The sequence below is a fragment of the Bison bison genome, unplaced genomic scaffold (genome assembly GCF_000754665.1).
Source record: "Bison bison bison isolate TAMUID 2011002044 unplaced genomic scaffold, Bison_UMD1.0 scf7180017864254, whole genome shotgun sequence".
Lineage (NCBI taxonomy): Eukaryota > Metazoa > Chordata > Mammalia > Artiodactyla > Bovidae > Bison > Bison bison.
Window position 1 is genome coordinate 7585306 of NW_011494826.1, and position 17115 is coordinate 7602420.

The 17115-nt window shown below is 35.8% G+C and overlaps 1 protein-coding gene across 1 annotated transcript in view; it reads right to left on the bottom strand.

Moving 5' to 3' along the window:
• Nucleotides 1–5144: 5144 nt before the first annotated feature.
• Nucleotides 5145–17115, bottom strand: part of SOCS4 (suppressor of cytokine signaling 4) — a 15817-nt gene continuing 3846 nt past the window's right edge. The window contains exon 2 of the mRNA XM_010847717.1: nt 5145–8870. Coding sequence (XP_010846019.1) covers nt 7456–8778 — 1323 coding nt within the window. The 5' untranslated portion in view covers nt 8779–8870 and the 3' untranslated portion in view covers nt 5145–7455. The remainder of the gene's footprint in view (nt 8871–17115) is intronic.

The window sequence follows — 17115 nt, forward strand, 5'->3', positions numbered from 1 at the left end:
CGCGCTGCCCCCACCCGGCTCCGCCTCCCCACTGGTCGGCGGGGCCCGGCCGCGCGCGCCCTCCTCAGGGCCCGGGTGGCACTGCGGCCAGCCCGTCCACGACTGCTCGGCTGTTTTTCTCTCAGTGGGGGGAAGGAAAGAAAGCTCCCTGGTTTCCCGGAGTTCTGAGCAGTTTAGAGGAAACACCAGTGGCGGGTTGCGTTCTGGCAGCCTGGCGGAAATTGTCTCCTGGAGAGGCTTGAAAGCAAGTTCTGGATTCCCTATACTTGGGGTATTTAGAGTTAGGCCTCGAAGCTGGCTAGGTGTGAATGCCTTCTAACCCGGGGCACGGATCCGTTGGCCAAAATTGTGGAGAGCTAAAGCAACAGTGGTCGCAAAGAGTCGGACACTACTGAGCGACTGAACTGAACTGAAAGCAACAGTGCAGAAAAGTGAAGACGTTTGCAAATGGCTTGACAAATTGATATTAACAAAAGGAATGGATATCTTTGCAGGTTTTTTCTAATCAATATTTTTTTCTCCCCGTAGTTCAGTTTTGAACCTTTACCTACCTACTCTGTGACAGACCTCAAAGGTGATTGACACATGACCGCAGCGGTCAGGGAATGTGCTAGCTAACAATGAAGATGTCATAATTACGTGTTGTGCAAAATATACATATATAACACGTACATATGTTTTAGTGTAAAAATTAAGACGTATGCAGTATTCTTAGATTTTATTTTCACTTGCTGTTAGTGGATTGCTGGGTGGACGTTTTACTATTAGCTTCTTAAACGAAGATTTTTCTGGGTTTATTCCACAGCACACGTAATTCCCATACTGAAAAATGAGTGATAGAGAATCTTCAAATAATACCTAAGCCTGGGGAAAGGGAAAGAGGAGAGTGAAAAATTTGGCCTAAAGCTCAACGTTCAGAAAACTAAGATCATGGCATCTGGTCCCATCACTTCATGGGAAATAGATGGAGAAACAGTGGCAGATGTCTTTTTTTTTTTTTGGCTCCAAAATCACTGTAGATGGTGACTGCAGCCATGAAATTAAAAGATGCTTACTCCTTGGAAGCAAAGTTATGACCAACCTAGACAGCATATTAAAAAGCAGAGACATTACTTTGCCAACAAAGGTCTGTCTAGTCAAGACTATGGTTTTTCCAGTAGTCATATATGGATGTGAGAGTTGGACTGTAAAGAAAGCTGAGCGCAGAATTGATGCTTTTGAACTGTGGTGTTGGAGAAGATTCTTGAGAGTCCCTTGGAGACTCAAGAGTAAGGAGATCAAACCAGTCAATTCTAAAGGAGATCAGTCCTGGGTGTTCACTGGAAGGACTGATGTTGAAGCTGAAACGCTAATACTTTGGCCACCTGATGTGAAGAGCTGACTCATTTGAAAAGATCCTGATGCTGGGAAAGATTGAGGGCAGGAGGAGAAGGGGACGACAGAAGATGGATGGTTGGATGTCATCACCAACTCAATGGACATGAGTTTGGGTAAACTCCGGGAGTTGGTGATGGGCAGGGAGGCCTGGCGTGCTGTAGTCCATGGGGTCCCAGTCAGACATGACTGAGTGACTGAACTGAACTGAAGCCTGGGGAAGACACATCTTTGGATAGGGGCAGTGGTCTATGGAAAAGGATACTAGTGTGACCTACTTTATCCTCATAGAAGGCTGCGACTCAGCAGTGCCCTGCGGAGTCATAGGAATTCAGAAGGAACCGTAAGTCAGCAAAATAGTGCTAAAATGTTTTTGATGTTTTGCTTATCATAGGCGTCATTGTCGGAGAAGGCGGTGGCACCCCACTCCAATACTCTTGCCTGGAAAATCCCATGGGTGGAGGAGCCTGGTGGGCTGCAGTCCATAGGGTCACTAGGAGTCGGACACTGAGCGACTTCACTTTCACTTTCATGCACTGGAGAAGGAAATGGCAACCCACTCCAGTGTTATTGCCTGGAGGATCCCAGGGACAGGGGAGCCTGGTGGGCTGCCGTCTCTGGGGTCGCACAGAGTTGGACACGACTGAAGCGACTTAGCAGCAGCAGGGGTCATTGTGCATTAATCCTGAATTTTAAAGTCACCCAAAAGTTATTTTCATTACTGGGTTTATGGTCAAAAAAATTTATGCCCACATTTAAGTGCCTCACTCTAGTCCTGATCATGTGTGTCCTGATCATGAGTGACCAACAGCCTTCAGCTTTTCCCATATTTCCAGTCAATAACTGAGCACAGTGGGAATTATCAAATTAGCCCATTCCTGTCCCATGTGGGCTCCAACAGACAACCTGTTGGGAACTAAATCCACAGCCTGGCCTTTTCAGAACTGCACTGCCCACCCTACCCAGTGCTTCCTTCAATTTCTTTTACAGATGTCAGACCTGCAATGTGGTACAAAGACTTCACCACCTTTCCCTGCTTTCTTTCTTATTCTTTGTGTGTGTGTAAGCAGAGTTATAACCACTGGACCACCAGTGAAGTCCCATTCCCCTTTATTCTTCAAAGGTGTCCATTGCCCTTCAATACATCTCTTGTACATTTAATCACATTTTGACATGTTTCTGGAAGACCTAAAATGACACACTAAAGAACTGAAAGGAAAATGTGTAATACAGATTTAAAAATTTCTCCAAGTTGAACGTGTCAGGTAAGGATATGCAGTAGTGTTTTGAAAACAGACTACAAAGCCTTTGGATTTTATATATGAGGTTTTAATTAATAAGAAATGAAAATGTATTCAGATCAATTTATTTGAACTCACATCCAAGAAGAAACATTCAACTTCAGGATTAGAAATAAAAAGGGAAACACTCTACTTCTTTTTAGGTAAGGGGTGGATCATACAAGGCTGACTGATGAGTACTAACAGCTTTGTGAAGTTACTACTTAAACTCTGTAAATTCAAGTATATATCTAGTTCATACTTGGTTTATACAGAATTTATCCAATTCTAGCAAAGTCAGCATAATTTAAGTAAACCTCCTTGAGTTTTATACTCGTCTGAAAGCTTAAATTTGATTATAACTATGGCAAAAGTGATTATCTTTTCTTCCTGCAAATGTAATCAACTTTTAAAATAACTTAGGCAAACATCAATTTTACATAAACCTTATTAAGAGTAGGAGGAAATTGCAACTGTTCATCTAATTGCAGAGTCTAAACCATAAATTCAAATTGTACCATTATCTTTATTGTCAAATCAAGTCAAGAAGGCCTTTACAGACTAAAAGAAATGAATGTGAATCTGCAGGGTTCTCTAAGGGGAAACTCTGAAAACCTGTCATCACGTTAGTACTTAACAGCTATACAGAAATATTTTCAAGTATGCTCCAAGGGTCACCTCTTGGACCATAAAGAATTAACCTGCAGGAAGTCAAGTGACATCTATTATCATCTATATTTTATGTGCTAGGAAATTAAAGAGAGAATTGAGTAATGTATTCAAAATTAAAAAGTAAAAAAGACTGTCTTTATTTGAAATAGGAGTCATGTGCCTTAAATTCCTTTTCATTGGATTATATCCATTAGTCTACATTTTTTAGAAGCCATAGTTACTTCCGTTTTGTCTCCACTATCTTCATGTGTTAATAGTACACTTTTGTAGTGTTGCTTATTTCTAGACCATTAAAAGAGAAAAACCCCTTGTGCTTTCTGTCCATTCTTCAGAAGTAAAAATGAATGTAAAACTGTCTATGTAAAATGAAGATTGTAAACATTTTTTTTCCCCAAAGTAGAAACAATAATCTGCTTGACTTAAAATCTTTTATTCATTTGGGCATTAAATTACCTAAGCACAATCTACTTTAAACATTGTTTCCCTTGTGTTGCCTCAGGGAATGTTGTATAATTAAGTCCACTTCCTGTGAAATTTCCTCTACCAAAATGAATGTATAATCTATTTGACTCTGATTATAGCTAAAAGTGACAAAAAAGATTTTTAATGAAAACTAAGAGTCTAAGAGTTAGGTCTCAAGATTTTCGTTTCATAGGAAGGAAGCTCTCTATTACATGGATCTATAAAATGATCCAAATTTCAGAGAGACAGGAAGCTGATAACTTGATTTATCTTCTTAATGGCTTTGGCTGATGAATAAATGATAATGGTTTGTTTTTTATAAAAAGAAATGGAATTTGTATAATGAATCCTATTTGCCACATTTGCTCTACTTTTTAAAAAGGATTTCTAATTACTTAGACATTCTTTATATTATTTACAATAAGAAGTCAAAACTTTAACTGAAAGCCATTTTTTGACCACAGTTTGCCATTAGCTAAAATTCAGGAAAGAACACAAGTCTGATCACCAAATCAATAAATCTAGCCACAGGCTGACTAAAAGCTTCCTTTAATCTTCTTCCTATTAGGTCTTCCTTTAAATTAAACCATTCCATGAATTATTTAAGTGAATGGCACAGTTATAGAAAGATCAGATATAATTCTTCATACAAAAATGCTCAGGTAACCTAAAAAAATCCATTCAGCATGTTTCGGGAAGTACAGTATGAATCAAGATGCTGTAGCTTAAAAAAAGGGGAGGCGGGCTTGGGGGTACTCTTGAAAGCTTCAGAGAGAAATAGAAAAATCAAAGTTTGTTTCTTGGTTAGTGCAGGATGATTCCCAAAGCGCATTTAAGTGTCTGGTCCAGACTAGCTATTAGCGATTAAGTAGTTCCCTTTCACTGTCAAGGCTTTCCCCTGAGGTGATGCCTAAATTCTTAATTTTAATATTTTATCGTTTCTTTTAGCCCCATCCGCTCTCACCAGTAAGCACTACATTTCCACCATGCTGAATGCTTTCTCGACTGAAATTTACACACTTTTCAAATGCTCAGTGTTCAACTTAGCTACAAAATTTATATTTATATATCTCCCCACATTGTTCCTCTCAAAATTTATACTCATTTACTTACACATAATTCCAGTAAGTATATTTTTAATGAGTTAATTTCTGAATGCTGAATGCTCTTTCAAATGTGTCCTCAAAAAGTCACTGAGAAAGACTTAACCTTTCTAAATTCCAATCGCTTCACGCTCTAAAGAATTCTTACTCTTCTTTTCCCTTCATGGTAATCAATTCCCTTCTCAAATCTTACATTTCTACTTTCCCGATTTCTTTTCACTGTAGCAAATACCAAAGGAAAAAATACAAACTGTTTCAGAGTAAATGAGTCTCTTTCCTGCTCTCATTTATTAGATCATCTGCTTCAAGGCTATATAAATGGCAGTATTTTGAAAATGTTAACAGCTATCAATACCTTGAAGTTGAAAAAAATAAGAAAGCAGAGAAAATATATCACAAGCAACCAGTTTGAATATATGAAAGGCTACTTAGATCTTGATTTTCATATAAATACTAATTTTTACCATTATAAAAGACAGCATATTTTCTTTTTCTTTATAAAATTACCTTTAACAGAATATTCATTAGCTAATCATTCCTTAGGTTTTTCTGTATTGATAAAAAGTTATCTTTAAAAGAAAAATATTTAAAACAATATTGTTTCATAGAAACAGAAAGTCTCAATATCAAATTCTGATAAAAAACTATAATTATGGGTAGAGTCTAACCATACTGTTAATTTTCTTCACCAAAGATGGATGTTTAGGAAGCATTATATTGGTAAATAAGATAAGCTTCTCAGTGATCTACAAAAGCGCCACAAGAAAGATGAGGTAGTATGAGACTGTCCAACTTTTGTAAAAGGGAAATATCATCTTTAGAAGAGATATTTATCCTGACACTGATGTTGTTATCCTGAGCCTCATCACTGCTGAGAGAGGTGCTATTTTAGTAGCTAACCCTCACTGGAACCAAGACAATCTTGAGATCACTTGAGAAAAAAAGATGCTAGAAGATAATGGTAAGAGATTTTCTTGTTCAATTTTGTGATAACTGCTAAAAACTTATTTTAAAGCAATTAATTTTAAATGCCATCTTTATGTTAACAGCAGAACTGTAGGAAAGGGAAATGCAACTTCGACATAAAAGCAATACTTAAGAAACATCTAACTGGGAAATTTGAGTCAAATTTCTTTCAATCTAGGTAGAAACAGCTTCCTACTAGATAAACTAGCATCAAGAGATCAATTTACTATATTAAAAATGCTAATTTGTACAAAGGGGTAGACAACTCACCAGAAGAAGTAACTGTCTAGGAAATTTATTATTGATTCTTTAAAAAAGAAAAGTTAAATAGGCTATCACTTCATTTATATTATATTGGGATAATGTTTTCTAAAAAATGCTTCTCTGTTCTTGAGATGCTAAACTTAAAAATATTATACCCAGTGCCCAGTATTGTTCAGTATGGCATAAGCAATATAGCTCTCAAAATGTTTTCCTTTTTCTGAAGCCATACTAAAGATATGTTAGTTCTGAAAATAGGAATAGTTACCTGAAATCTGAAGATCAAAACCAGTATTAAGTTCCCTGAATACTAAGCTCCATGTTTACTTCTTGAATCCTTATTCAAGCTCAAGTCAAAATAATGGAAAACTACTTAGGTCTCTTTGGTTACCAATGGAAATTTGTGGCTGTTTATAAACTGTGGCATCTCTCCAAAGTAACAGGCTCAGTTTCTAAAAAAGAGCTAAGCAGAAGCAACAGTTCACAAGTCAATACAGAAAAAACCCCAGTTGCTTTATTATTTAGTAATTACTAGTTACTAATAGTAGTATCATTATTTTTAAAGCTTCCAGTGAGAAGGGAATAATACTTATGTTCTGAAGATGGTAACTCTTCCAAGTTTGAGAGAAAGATCTATTCAAGGAATAATAAATGACCATGCCACATTACAGAAGAATAAATTCACCTCTAAGATATCATGTCCTCATTTGATTCTTACTGACCTGATTAATCAAATTTAGTAATTCAGCTTTACAATTAATATTTAAAATGAAAACACATCAAGTTTGATTTGAAGCCATTTTGTTAATTTTTAACATCCCTATTAGTAAATTACAACACACACGGCTTTACCGAAGGCTTGTAAAACAAATGGAAGGATGATGTGGAAACTATATCTTATGTTAGGAATGCCAATGACATAGGTTAACAAAGCGTTTTATATGTTATATATAGGAAAAGAAACAATTATTTTTAAAGAAAAGTATGAAATACAGATTATTTAAATGTGTTTGCAATGCCTACAAACTTCAAATATCCCTGGATCATATTTAAGTTACAATTAAGAAAAGAAAAAAATTAAGTATACAATCTACATGGTAAAAACAAAAACCAAACCTGGTCAAAAATATCCATTAACCCCTAGTGTGTAACCATTATTATTGTTCAACAATTACTGTATCCTAATAAAAATAAACTGATCTGCAAGTAAAATTTAGGGCAGAAGTTTATTTTGGACTTCAACTGCCCTTGTAGAAAAATTCAAAGTGGTATAATAAGAAAAATAAAGTATTAAATGAAAATACATATATAACCACTCCCTTGTTCCTACCCTTTTTCTAGCATTGTTGTTCTGGTGCATCAATCCTGAGTACTCTAACTTTTGATTTATAGTGATATTCCTTCAGATATAATTTCATGGAAGAAGGAATTGGAAGGGCATCAATGCCATCGTAAGTTGTACAGTTACAAATAACTGTTCTGCATATATGCTGCAGGGAAAAGGGGAAAGTCCGAATTAAAGGAGTGGATAAAAGTGGTTCGAAGAACATACAGGCACTCGGGTCCTTATAATGCTCTAGGAGCCCAGTAATGTCAGGCGAATGGAAGACACAAGGATCATGTGCATCAAAGCTAAAGTTGTGATTCCACTGTTCAATTCTAGCGTGAAGAGAACGACTATAGCGTCTAAAACTAACAGAGAATAAATAGTCTTCCTGTGCTGAATCTCGCAGTAAAAAGGTGCCTTCTGGTTTTCCTTCTAGTAGAGCTTCAGCTGCATATTTATCCATAACACCCCAGTAACATGGATTATTATTGATCTGAAGGAGGTCTGGTACAAGACAGTGGACATAATCAATCTGAGTATGGTACTTGGGAGGTGTTTCCAGTTGCAGGATTTCTTCATCAATTTCCCATTTGGGTTTGTTTCTTTTCCGGGAACTTGTGCAAAGTGTTATAATTTCATCATCTGAATCCATGTCACTATCTTCTATGCTGTTATTTGAAGCCAGGTTCACTATAGAGTCAGTCCCAGGACCACCTCTACCCGAAGAATTGTTACTGGTTATGACACAGGGCTGAACACTGGTATGTGAGAAGCAGCTGACCTCTTCCATGTTTCTTCGTTGTTTTAGCTGACCATCCCTCAATTCGCTCTGAGACAAGTCTGTGCTTACCCATTCATCTGATTTGGGACTTATAGGAGCAGTGTGTCGTTTAATAAAATGCCACCTAAAGGCTAAATCTGATCGAGGTGGGAACGGACACTTATCTAACATGAGTTCACTGATATGAATTTTTCTTTTAGATGGAAGCCCTGAAGAGTGCCGACTACTACAATTCTTTATTGGAAAACACTGCCCCACAGCATCTTGCAGTTTCTGTTTAAGAGATCGGCCTAAAAATCTATGCCCACAGGAATGATCTAAATCCAACTCGATAGATGAACAGCTGTGCTTCCTTTCTTGGCTCCTTAAAGGAACTTCAGTTTTCTCGACAGCACTCACTGTTTCAGCATCTGAACAACTTTCACTCTTTTTTGACCAAGATAACTTCTTTCCACTCCACACATAACCATCCTTTCTGTCAGCACTTCGACTCCGGCTAGTTTTGGGCCTTACATCTACATTTTTACTATTACTTTCACTATTTTCTGCCATTTTAACAAACTGTCCACAAATTCCAGTGTTATAAATAATGCTTTTTCAATTTTTCCAGTAGAATATTTCTTCTGGGTACTTTCTGGATGTATCTAAGGAAAAAAAATAAAGATCATTAATTGTCATTAACATTGCATAGTTTATATATCAAGTCCCAATCATATACAAGATGAAAAGGGATAATACACTTTTTTTTGGTTTTTTAAAAATTAATTTATTTTAATTGGAGGCTAATTACTTTATAATATTGTAGTGGTTTTTGCCATAGATAATTAATATATTTTTCAAAAAAGTACTGGAAATGTTGGAAGGCAGTTCCAAGATATTTTGTTCTCATTTAAATAAACTACTTTACCATATACTAATAATTCTATAGTGCCATTGAGTCAAGAATCTGAGTTTCTTTCCCATAGCTACTTGTCAATGTGAATCAAAAAAGCTAAGCATCCTGTCAGCCAAAATATATGTCTGAAATGTTAACAATTTCTGGTTTATTTTTTAATTTCACAGCAGACCAGGGAATTCTTTGTCAGAGATGAGAAAACTATGAGCTGGTATTTAACTATCACTACCCTCCTGGGTTCGATCCCTAGGTTGGGAACCTGAAGAATTCCATGGACTCTACAGTCCATGGGATTGCAAAGAGTCAGACATAACTAAGCGACTTTCACTTTCACCCTCCTTGTAGGCTTCCTCAGTGGCTCAGTGGTAAAGAATCTGTCTGCAGTGTAGGAGACAAGGGTTCAATCCCTGGGTCAGGAAGATCCCCTGGAGAAGGAAATGGCAACCTGCTTCAGTATTCTTGTTGGGAAAGCCCACAGACAGAGGAAGCTGGGAGGCTAAGCCCACAGAATCACAAGAGTCAGACATGACTGACTTAGTGACTAGACAACAACAACAACCTTCCTTCTCTCTCGTTTTTTTTTTTCTTTCGTTTTCTTTTCTACTGATTGAAAATATGAACAATTTTAAGTTATAAAAGCTGTTAAGAATTTATTAAATAAATAATCAGCACTGAACAGTGGAAACGTCATGCAAGAATTCCCAAGGTAATTTTTGTCAACTCATTTAAATATTTGGTCAATTTCACTATTAGTCTACATGGTGTGTGGAAAATTTGGAATTGGATAAAAATTTGTTATTTTACACACACACATACACACACACACACTTATATATTCTTCCTGATAATTTCAAAAAAACAAAGTTCTATAGGGCAATGCCTTTCCTATGAAATTGGGTAGATAGCCTAAAATTTATAATGTAAACAAATTTTTAAAATTAATAGTAATGATTGGTCATAGATAAAAACTACTTAGCTATTATTAGATGGAATAAGATTTAAGTCCAAGTTTGGGGGAGGGATTTTATAATCTCAAATATTTTATAAATGGATATTGAATTTTATAATTAAGAAAATCGGTTGTACTCAATATTCTCAACCATCCCAACAGTTAAGTAATGTTGAGAGCTACCAGAATCCATTTTCATAGCAGTAGAGTTTGAAATAAGCATCTGCAATGGCAAATATGATTGGGACGTGCTTAAAAGTATGAACTAATGATAAAGGCTTGCCATATAAAGTTGTTGTTGTTGTTTAATCGCTAAGTTGTGTTTTACTCTTTGCAACCCCATGGACTGTAGCCTGCTATGGTATTTTCCAGGCAAGAATACTCGAGTGGGTTGCCATTTTCTTCGTCAGAGGATCTTCCTGACCCAGGGATTGAACCTGCACCTCCTGCGTTGGCCGGCAGATTCTTTACCACAGAATCACCAGGGAAGCCCTTGTCATATGAAGTACCTGATTACTAAACAAAGAATAGCATCAGGTGATTATACTTATTGTTTTGATTTAGTGAGCTCACTGGTACATAATCATTTAAAATTCACAGAGAAAAAATATTTTAAAATCTAAATTTGAAAGAAACATCATCACTTAGTATACCAAATTATATTTAACAGTATGCTTTGGTTGTTCATTGACTAAATTCCACTGAACAAAAATAAACAGGCAGAAGCTACAGAGTACGCTGAAGAATATGAAGTCATTGATCAGAAAAGTCTCTTATTACTAAGAGCTTACACTTATACTTTTCAAGATTAAAAAAATTAAATAAGCGCCCCAAGCAGATATTTTTTTGTTAATATTACATACTTTCAACTTTTTTATTCAATGTGATAATGTGAAAAGTATATTATGTAAAATTTAAAATATCTAGTGTTTTTATTTACTTTAAAAATATCAAAGAGCAGATTATTAATTCTAAGGTCAACTTTACTCCACTGCATATAAACATGCTCATCTTCCTGTTATCAGAGCTAATTCCACACCTCTGCTCTTGATGACATTCCCACCTTTACCAGGGTCTGCTTTCATCACTCTCTTCAAAAACAACCAAGTCTCCTACAAACTCTTTTGGTGATTCCAATACTTTCTTTAGTTATAATTACTGCTATCCATATTAAATTTCTAAATGAATAGCTGATTTCCCCTCAAAAAGAAAATAGCTTTGGTTTTTTTCTAATTATAAAAGAAATAATGATGCAGTTTAAAAATGGCTAAGTGAAAATCTTTTTGCTCCACTTTTCTCTCAGAAATCAGCCCAAAACAAGGGAAAATGAGCAATAAAAACACAAATCTCATCTTCAATGAAACTATCATGTATCTATAACCTGAGTGACAAAATACAAGGACAGAAAACAGAGGAGCAATGACTGACTCAGCAGTGGAGAGGTTGGTGACACCAGGCACAGAGGCAATGTTAATGAGAAGACAACAGAGCAGGCAAAGTCCAGGACACTCAGAGGCACCAGATTCTACAGAAAGTATGTATGGAGAACAGTTCAGAAAAATGGGGAAGCAGGTTGAAAATTTGTGTTAGGGCAGTTAGATCTCTCTGGTTCTTACTCTCATACTTAGAGGAGATAGGATTTTATTATTTGGAGAAATTGAACCAGAAAGGCTCAAGACTTTGGATACCAGACATAGTAAGGATAGATGGGAGGCCTGGGACTAAAATCAGAAAGTTCCCTGCTCCATTCTTCCATCCAACTTCCAGAATTCCAGTGGTCAAACTTACACCTCCCTAATAAGAGATTGGACAGTACTAAACTGGAGAAACAGAATAACCAAAGAGAAAAGATCTATAGATTCTGGTAACTGGAAATCCTCCAATAAAAAGCTGGAGGGACACCCAGGCATTCTGTGAGGCTCATCCATCCATAAGCCATGCCTGCTTACTTGTACTTTCAGACAGCATTGTTGTGCTTCATTTACTCTAGATTATGATAGGTTACTAGACTTTTGAGGAAAGCCTTTAAAATAAACAAGTTACTAAAACACAAAGAACTTGGAGGGAAAAAGTAACCATGAAAGTAATGAGAAATAAAATAGATTTTGTACTAGCCATATGACCTTAAAATCTCAGTTTCTTCATCTATAAAATGGAGACACTGATGCTATATATTTCATTAGGCTAGTTGGAATTAAAAGAAATAAGGTATGTAAAATACATATGTAGCTCAGATTCTAAATGGAGCAAGTATACAATAAAGGTTAACATTTCTTTTTTAAAAAAGAAACAGATATTACATATGTTGTTTTATTATAGCACCCAAGACAGTTTTATAGAAATAGTTCATAAGTAAAGAAATCACTGAAATACCTCTGTCTCTAGCCCAGTGCTAACTATAGTTTATGAGCACATATAACTTTCAGGATGATAGCTAACCTTTCAAAATAAAAAAGGATTAATAAGCTAGACATTGCTAAAACTCAACAGACTATGAAGCTAAGAACAATTTGACGTTTTCCACCAGAGAACTGACTTCCAGCCTCACTCAAAACAAGTTTAAATGCTAACAAAACAGATTTATTTTGGTAAGGCTTACCAACCTGTACATAATAGGAGTAATCAATTAAGTATCTCTGGATTTTAGGTTAACTGTTCTTACATATACTATTGCTACAGGTATCCAAAAAATAAAGTGAAAAATACCATTGTCCTAGATGAATTTTCCATACCTGCACTTAAAGAGTTAATGCATAGAAAATCTTCTGACTGGTTATCTTTTGGTATCTAAGCACTATAGCCTTATATAAATTTTACATAGCTATTCTTTTGACAGATGACTCAGTTCATGCTTCAGAAGTTCCACTTTTTATAAACTTATGGAAAAAAATGTATTTGGTAAAATATACCATATCAATGGGTTTCCCTTGTAGCTCAGTGGGTAAAGAATCTGGCCTGTAGTGCAGGAGACCTGGGTTTGGTTCTTGGGTCGGGAAGATCCCCTGCAGAAGGAAATGGCAACCCACTCCAGTATCCTTGCCTAGAAAATCTCACGGACACAGGAGCCTGGTGGGCTGCAGTCCATAGGGTCGCAAAGAGTTGGGCACGGCTGAGTGACTAAAACTTACTTACTTACCATATTGATATATTGGCCAGAATGCCATTTAATGTTGTAGTCTTCAAAGTAGGAAGAAAATTTAACTTGTATTTATACTTGTCTAAAAATTAGAAAACTCTATTAATATTGAATATATGATTGGCAATGTTCCCATTACTCATTGTGAGATGGGTACTTGTCTGATGAGGTGTTTTCTGGGGGGGAGGAGTGGGAGCTCCAAAAAGCTAAGTACTTGATGGCAACCCTCTCCATTTCTTTGTGCACTTTTAGTGGATCACAACTGCTTCCATGTTGTTGGAATACATTTGTGGATTATATTATCTTACATAAGAGAATCTTTACAATATTTGTGAATAGACATGACCATGGAAATTCTACTAACACAAAGTTTGCTAGTTATCTCAGGGCAGAGTTCTATCACTCAGTTGTTTCCAACTTTGTTTCCAACTCTTTGTGACCCCATGGACAGCAGCATGCCAGGCTTCCCTGTCCTTCACCATCTCCCAGAGCTTGCTCAAACTCATGTCCACTAAGTCAGTGATACCATCCAACCATCTTGTCCTCTGTCATCCCCTTTTCCTCCTGCCTTCAATCTTTCCCAGCATCAGGGTCTTTTCTAATGAGTTGGCTTTTTTTTTCATCAGGTGGCCAAGTAGTGGAACTTCAGCTTCAGCATCAGTTCTTCCAATGAATATTCAGGACTTATTTCCTTTAGGAATGACTGGTTTGATCTCCTTGCAGTACAAGAGACTCTCAAGAGTCTTCTCCAACGCCACAGTTCAAAAGCATCAATTCATCGGCGTTCAGCCTTTTTGTGGTTCAGCTCTAACATCCATACATGACTACTGGAAAAACCATAGCTTTGAATAGATGCACCTTTGTTGGCAGTGATGGCTCTTCTTTTTAATACTCTATCTAGGTTTGTCATAGCTTTTCTTCCAAGGAGCAAGCATCTTTGAGTTCCATGGCTGCAGTCACCATCTGCGGTGATTTTGGAGCCCAAGAAAATAAAGTGTGTCTCTGTCTGTGCTCTTTCCCCATCTATTTGCCATGAAGTGATGAGACTGGATGCCATGATCTTATTTTTTTGAATATTGAGTTTTAAGCCAGATTTTTCACTCTCCTCTTTCACCTTCATTAAGAAGCTCTTTAGTTCTTTGCTTTCTGCCACAAGAGTGGTACCATTTGCGTATCTGAGGTTGTTGCTATTTCTCCCAGCAGTCTTGATTCTGGCTGTGCTTCATCCAGCTCGGCATTTTGCATGATGTACTCTGCATATAAGTTAAATAAGCAGGGTGACAACACATAGCCTTGACATACTCCTTTCCCAATTTTGAATCAGTCTGTTCCATGTCCAGTTCTAACTTGCTTCTTGACCTGCAAACAGATTTCTCAGGAGGCAGGTAAAGTGGTCTGATATTCCCATCTCTTTAAGAATTTCCCACAGTTTAGTTGCTAATATTATAAGACAAGTTATATATTTTTCTTTTTCAAAATGACAAGTGTTCTTAGTTTGATGACCTTTATTGGGATAATAAGCAGCTCTGAGAAGTTATTTAACAGATACATTAAGAAAAAAGGCAAGACAAAATATTTAACTGGCTATTTATGGTTTAGGTAACATCAGAATTACTACTGAGAAAGTAACTGCTTAAAAAAAGAAGGCTATGGAGAAAGCTTTTTAGAAAAAGAAGATATTCAGAATTTCCTTCACTATTACATGATTTTGTTACAATAAGATAAAAATGTATATAAACTCTTGCATCTTTACACTTAAAACACATGGCAGAAGATCTAATCTCTTCTGAAAGTTGCATTAAACCAAAATGCACAATATTAAAAAATTCAATTACATTTCTCTCAATAAAAATAACATTAATTTTTAGTGAAAAAAATTTATTTTTAAAGAGTAAAAATGAGTTTTAAAAAAACGTTCTGGTGTCTTGCCAAACGTTTGTCTATACACATAAAGTCTGAGTGTTAAAAAACAGTGTAAGGTTCTGAACCTTAATGAGTCCCCTCAACCCTATCATTAATAGTTGGAGTTTTACATAAACTTTGTAAAAATGAAGTAGAAGATGAGATACAAAGTGAAAAAAAGAAGTGGCTTTACAACCATTTTTATGTAGTATAGAAATCAAAGATGATATCTTGAAAAATGTTGACAAATCAACAGTCTTTCTTAGTAACTGCGAAGAAACTTTTCTTTTTTTAAGAGAGTCAAAGAATCACTTGGGAGAAGGTTGCTTTGACTCTTGATTCAATAATTTTTTATGAAGGCATCTAAGTTACAATACCTTGGGGACTACACAGTGACATTTTTAAAATCATTATTTCTTAATGAGGAAGTGGCAAGTGTCTAAAGTAAGTTTATATAAAAGCCTTTTTCAAGAAATCAAGTTCCCAGATTCACTAGCCATTTGATCCCAGGTTCTACAATCAACTGCACAGATAGCGATAAAAGATTGAATACCCAAAGTGACCATCCTAGACTAACAACAGATTTAAATGACATTTAGTTAGTTCTCTTGAATAAGGCTGGAAAGATGATTTTAATTCAAATTTCCATTGAAAACTGTTGTAAAAGTTAGTAAATAAAGGGTTAAACCTCATTTATCTAGAAACTTCATTTGTATTCTCTATGATGTTAGATAACAGAGGATTATTGTATATATTAATTAGTCATTGAACTACTATGTCCACAGTGCTGATGTCTATTTAAGACCAGAATTCATGTAAGTATTAAATTTGACCTTATAAAGAATAATTTACTATACTATATAAAGAATTCCCAGATAAATTATTATTCTGGTAGTAATTTCCTTATTAAATCTATTATTCCAAAGTTTACCTGCTATTATGTGTCCCAAAACTCCTTGAATGCATTCTGATCATAGTCCATGATATTTAAATTGGATTCTGTGGGTCAGAGTCCTTGATATTTGATCATAGGCTAATATTTGTGTTGGATTCTAAGGAAACACTTAAGAGTCCACAAATGGAATATACTGGATAGTATACGACAGATAAATTCCTCAGAATGTTAATCAAAAAACATGCAAAATGTTTTTTTCAAATGTTTGAGAGAGAAACATCTGAACTATAAGTGTTTTTTCCTCATTACCAAAGCAATATAGGTTCATTTTCCAGTAAATATTTTAAAGTACCTCTTTTTCAATGCTAACAAGCCATGGCTCAGGGGACTTAACTGATTTGGAAAAAGAGAAAACAAAACACAAATAAACACACACTGATTGGCACCACTATACCCTTTCTTCCCTTCTCCAAACATTCTTCACTTAATTTCCTACATTTTGCTTATACCAGTGTTCCCCAATCTGAATTTCTGTGTACACTAGTGCTAAAAGGTATTAATACGTGTTCTATAGAATTGGAAGTTTCATTATCAAACTAGTTTGGAAATCACTTCCCCACTGAAAGATAGCAAAAGGTTCCAAGAGGTCCTTTGGTTAAGAAACCTGATTAGGCCACAGTTTCCTATACTTAACTCAAAGTAAACCCTTTTTGTGGAACAAACTGTGGAAGAAACATTAACTTGGGCTAACATTAAAATAAAGGTACATTATGGTATGCAAGCTAAAGAGAAATGTCTAGGACCTGTCACTGAAGAGGGTTAATTTAGGGTGAAGAGGGAACAGAAAACTAAAGGCTGGCACTACAAACTTCTAAAAGCACAAGAACCTTAACAGAATTTTAGAAATCAGAATGCTTAAGATACTTGATTGTGACTCTCAGAGAATAAATTGGATTGTACAGATATATTTTTTCCTTTCAATTTATAATTTTTTAATTATAAAAATAATATATGCATATTTTAAAATATAGGAAACATTCAGGAAAGTTCAAAAAGGAGGGGAAAAGACTGTAATTCAATTACCTAGAAGCAATCAATTTAGACATTTTGGC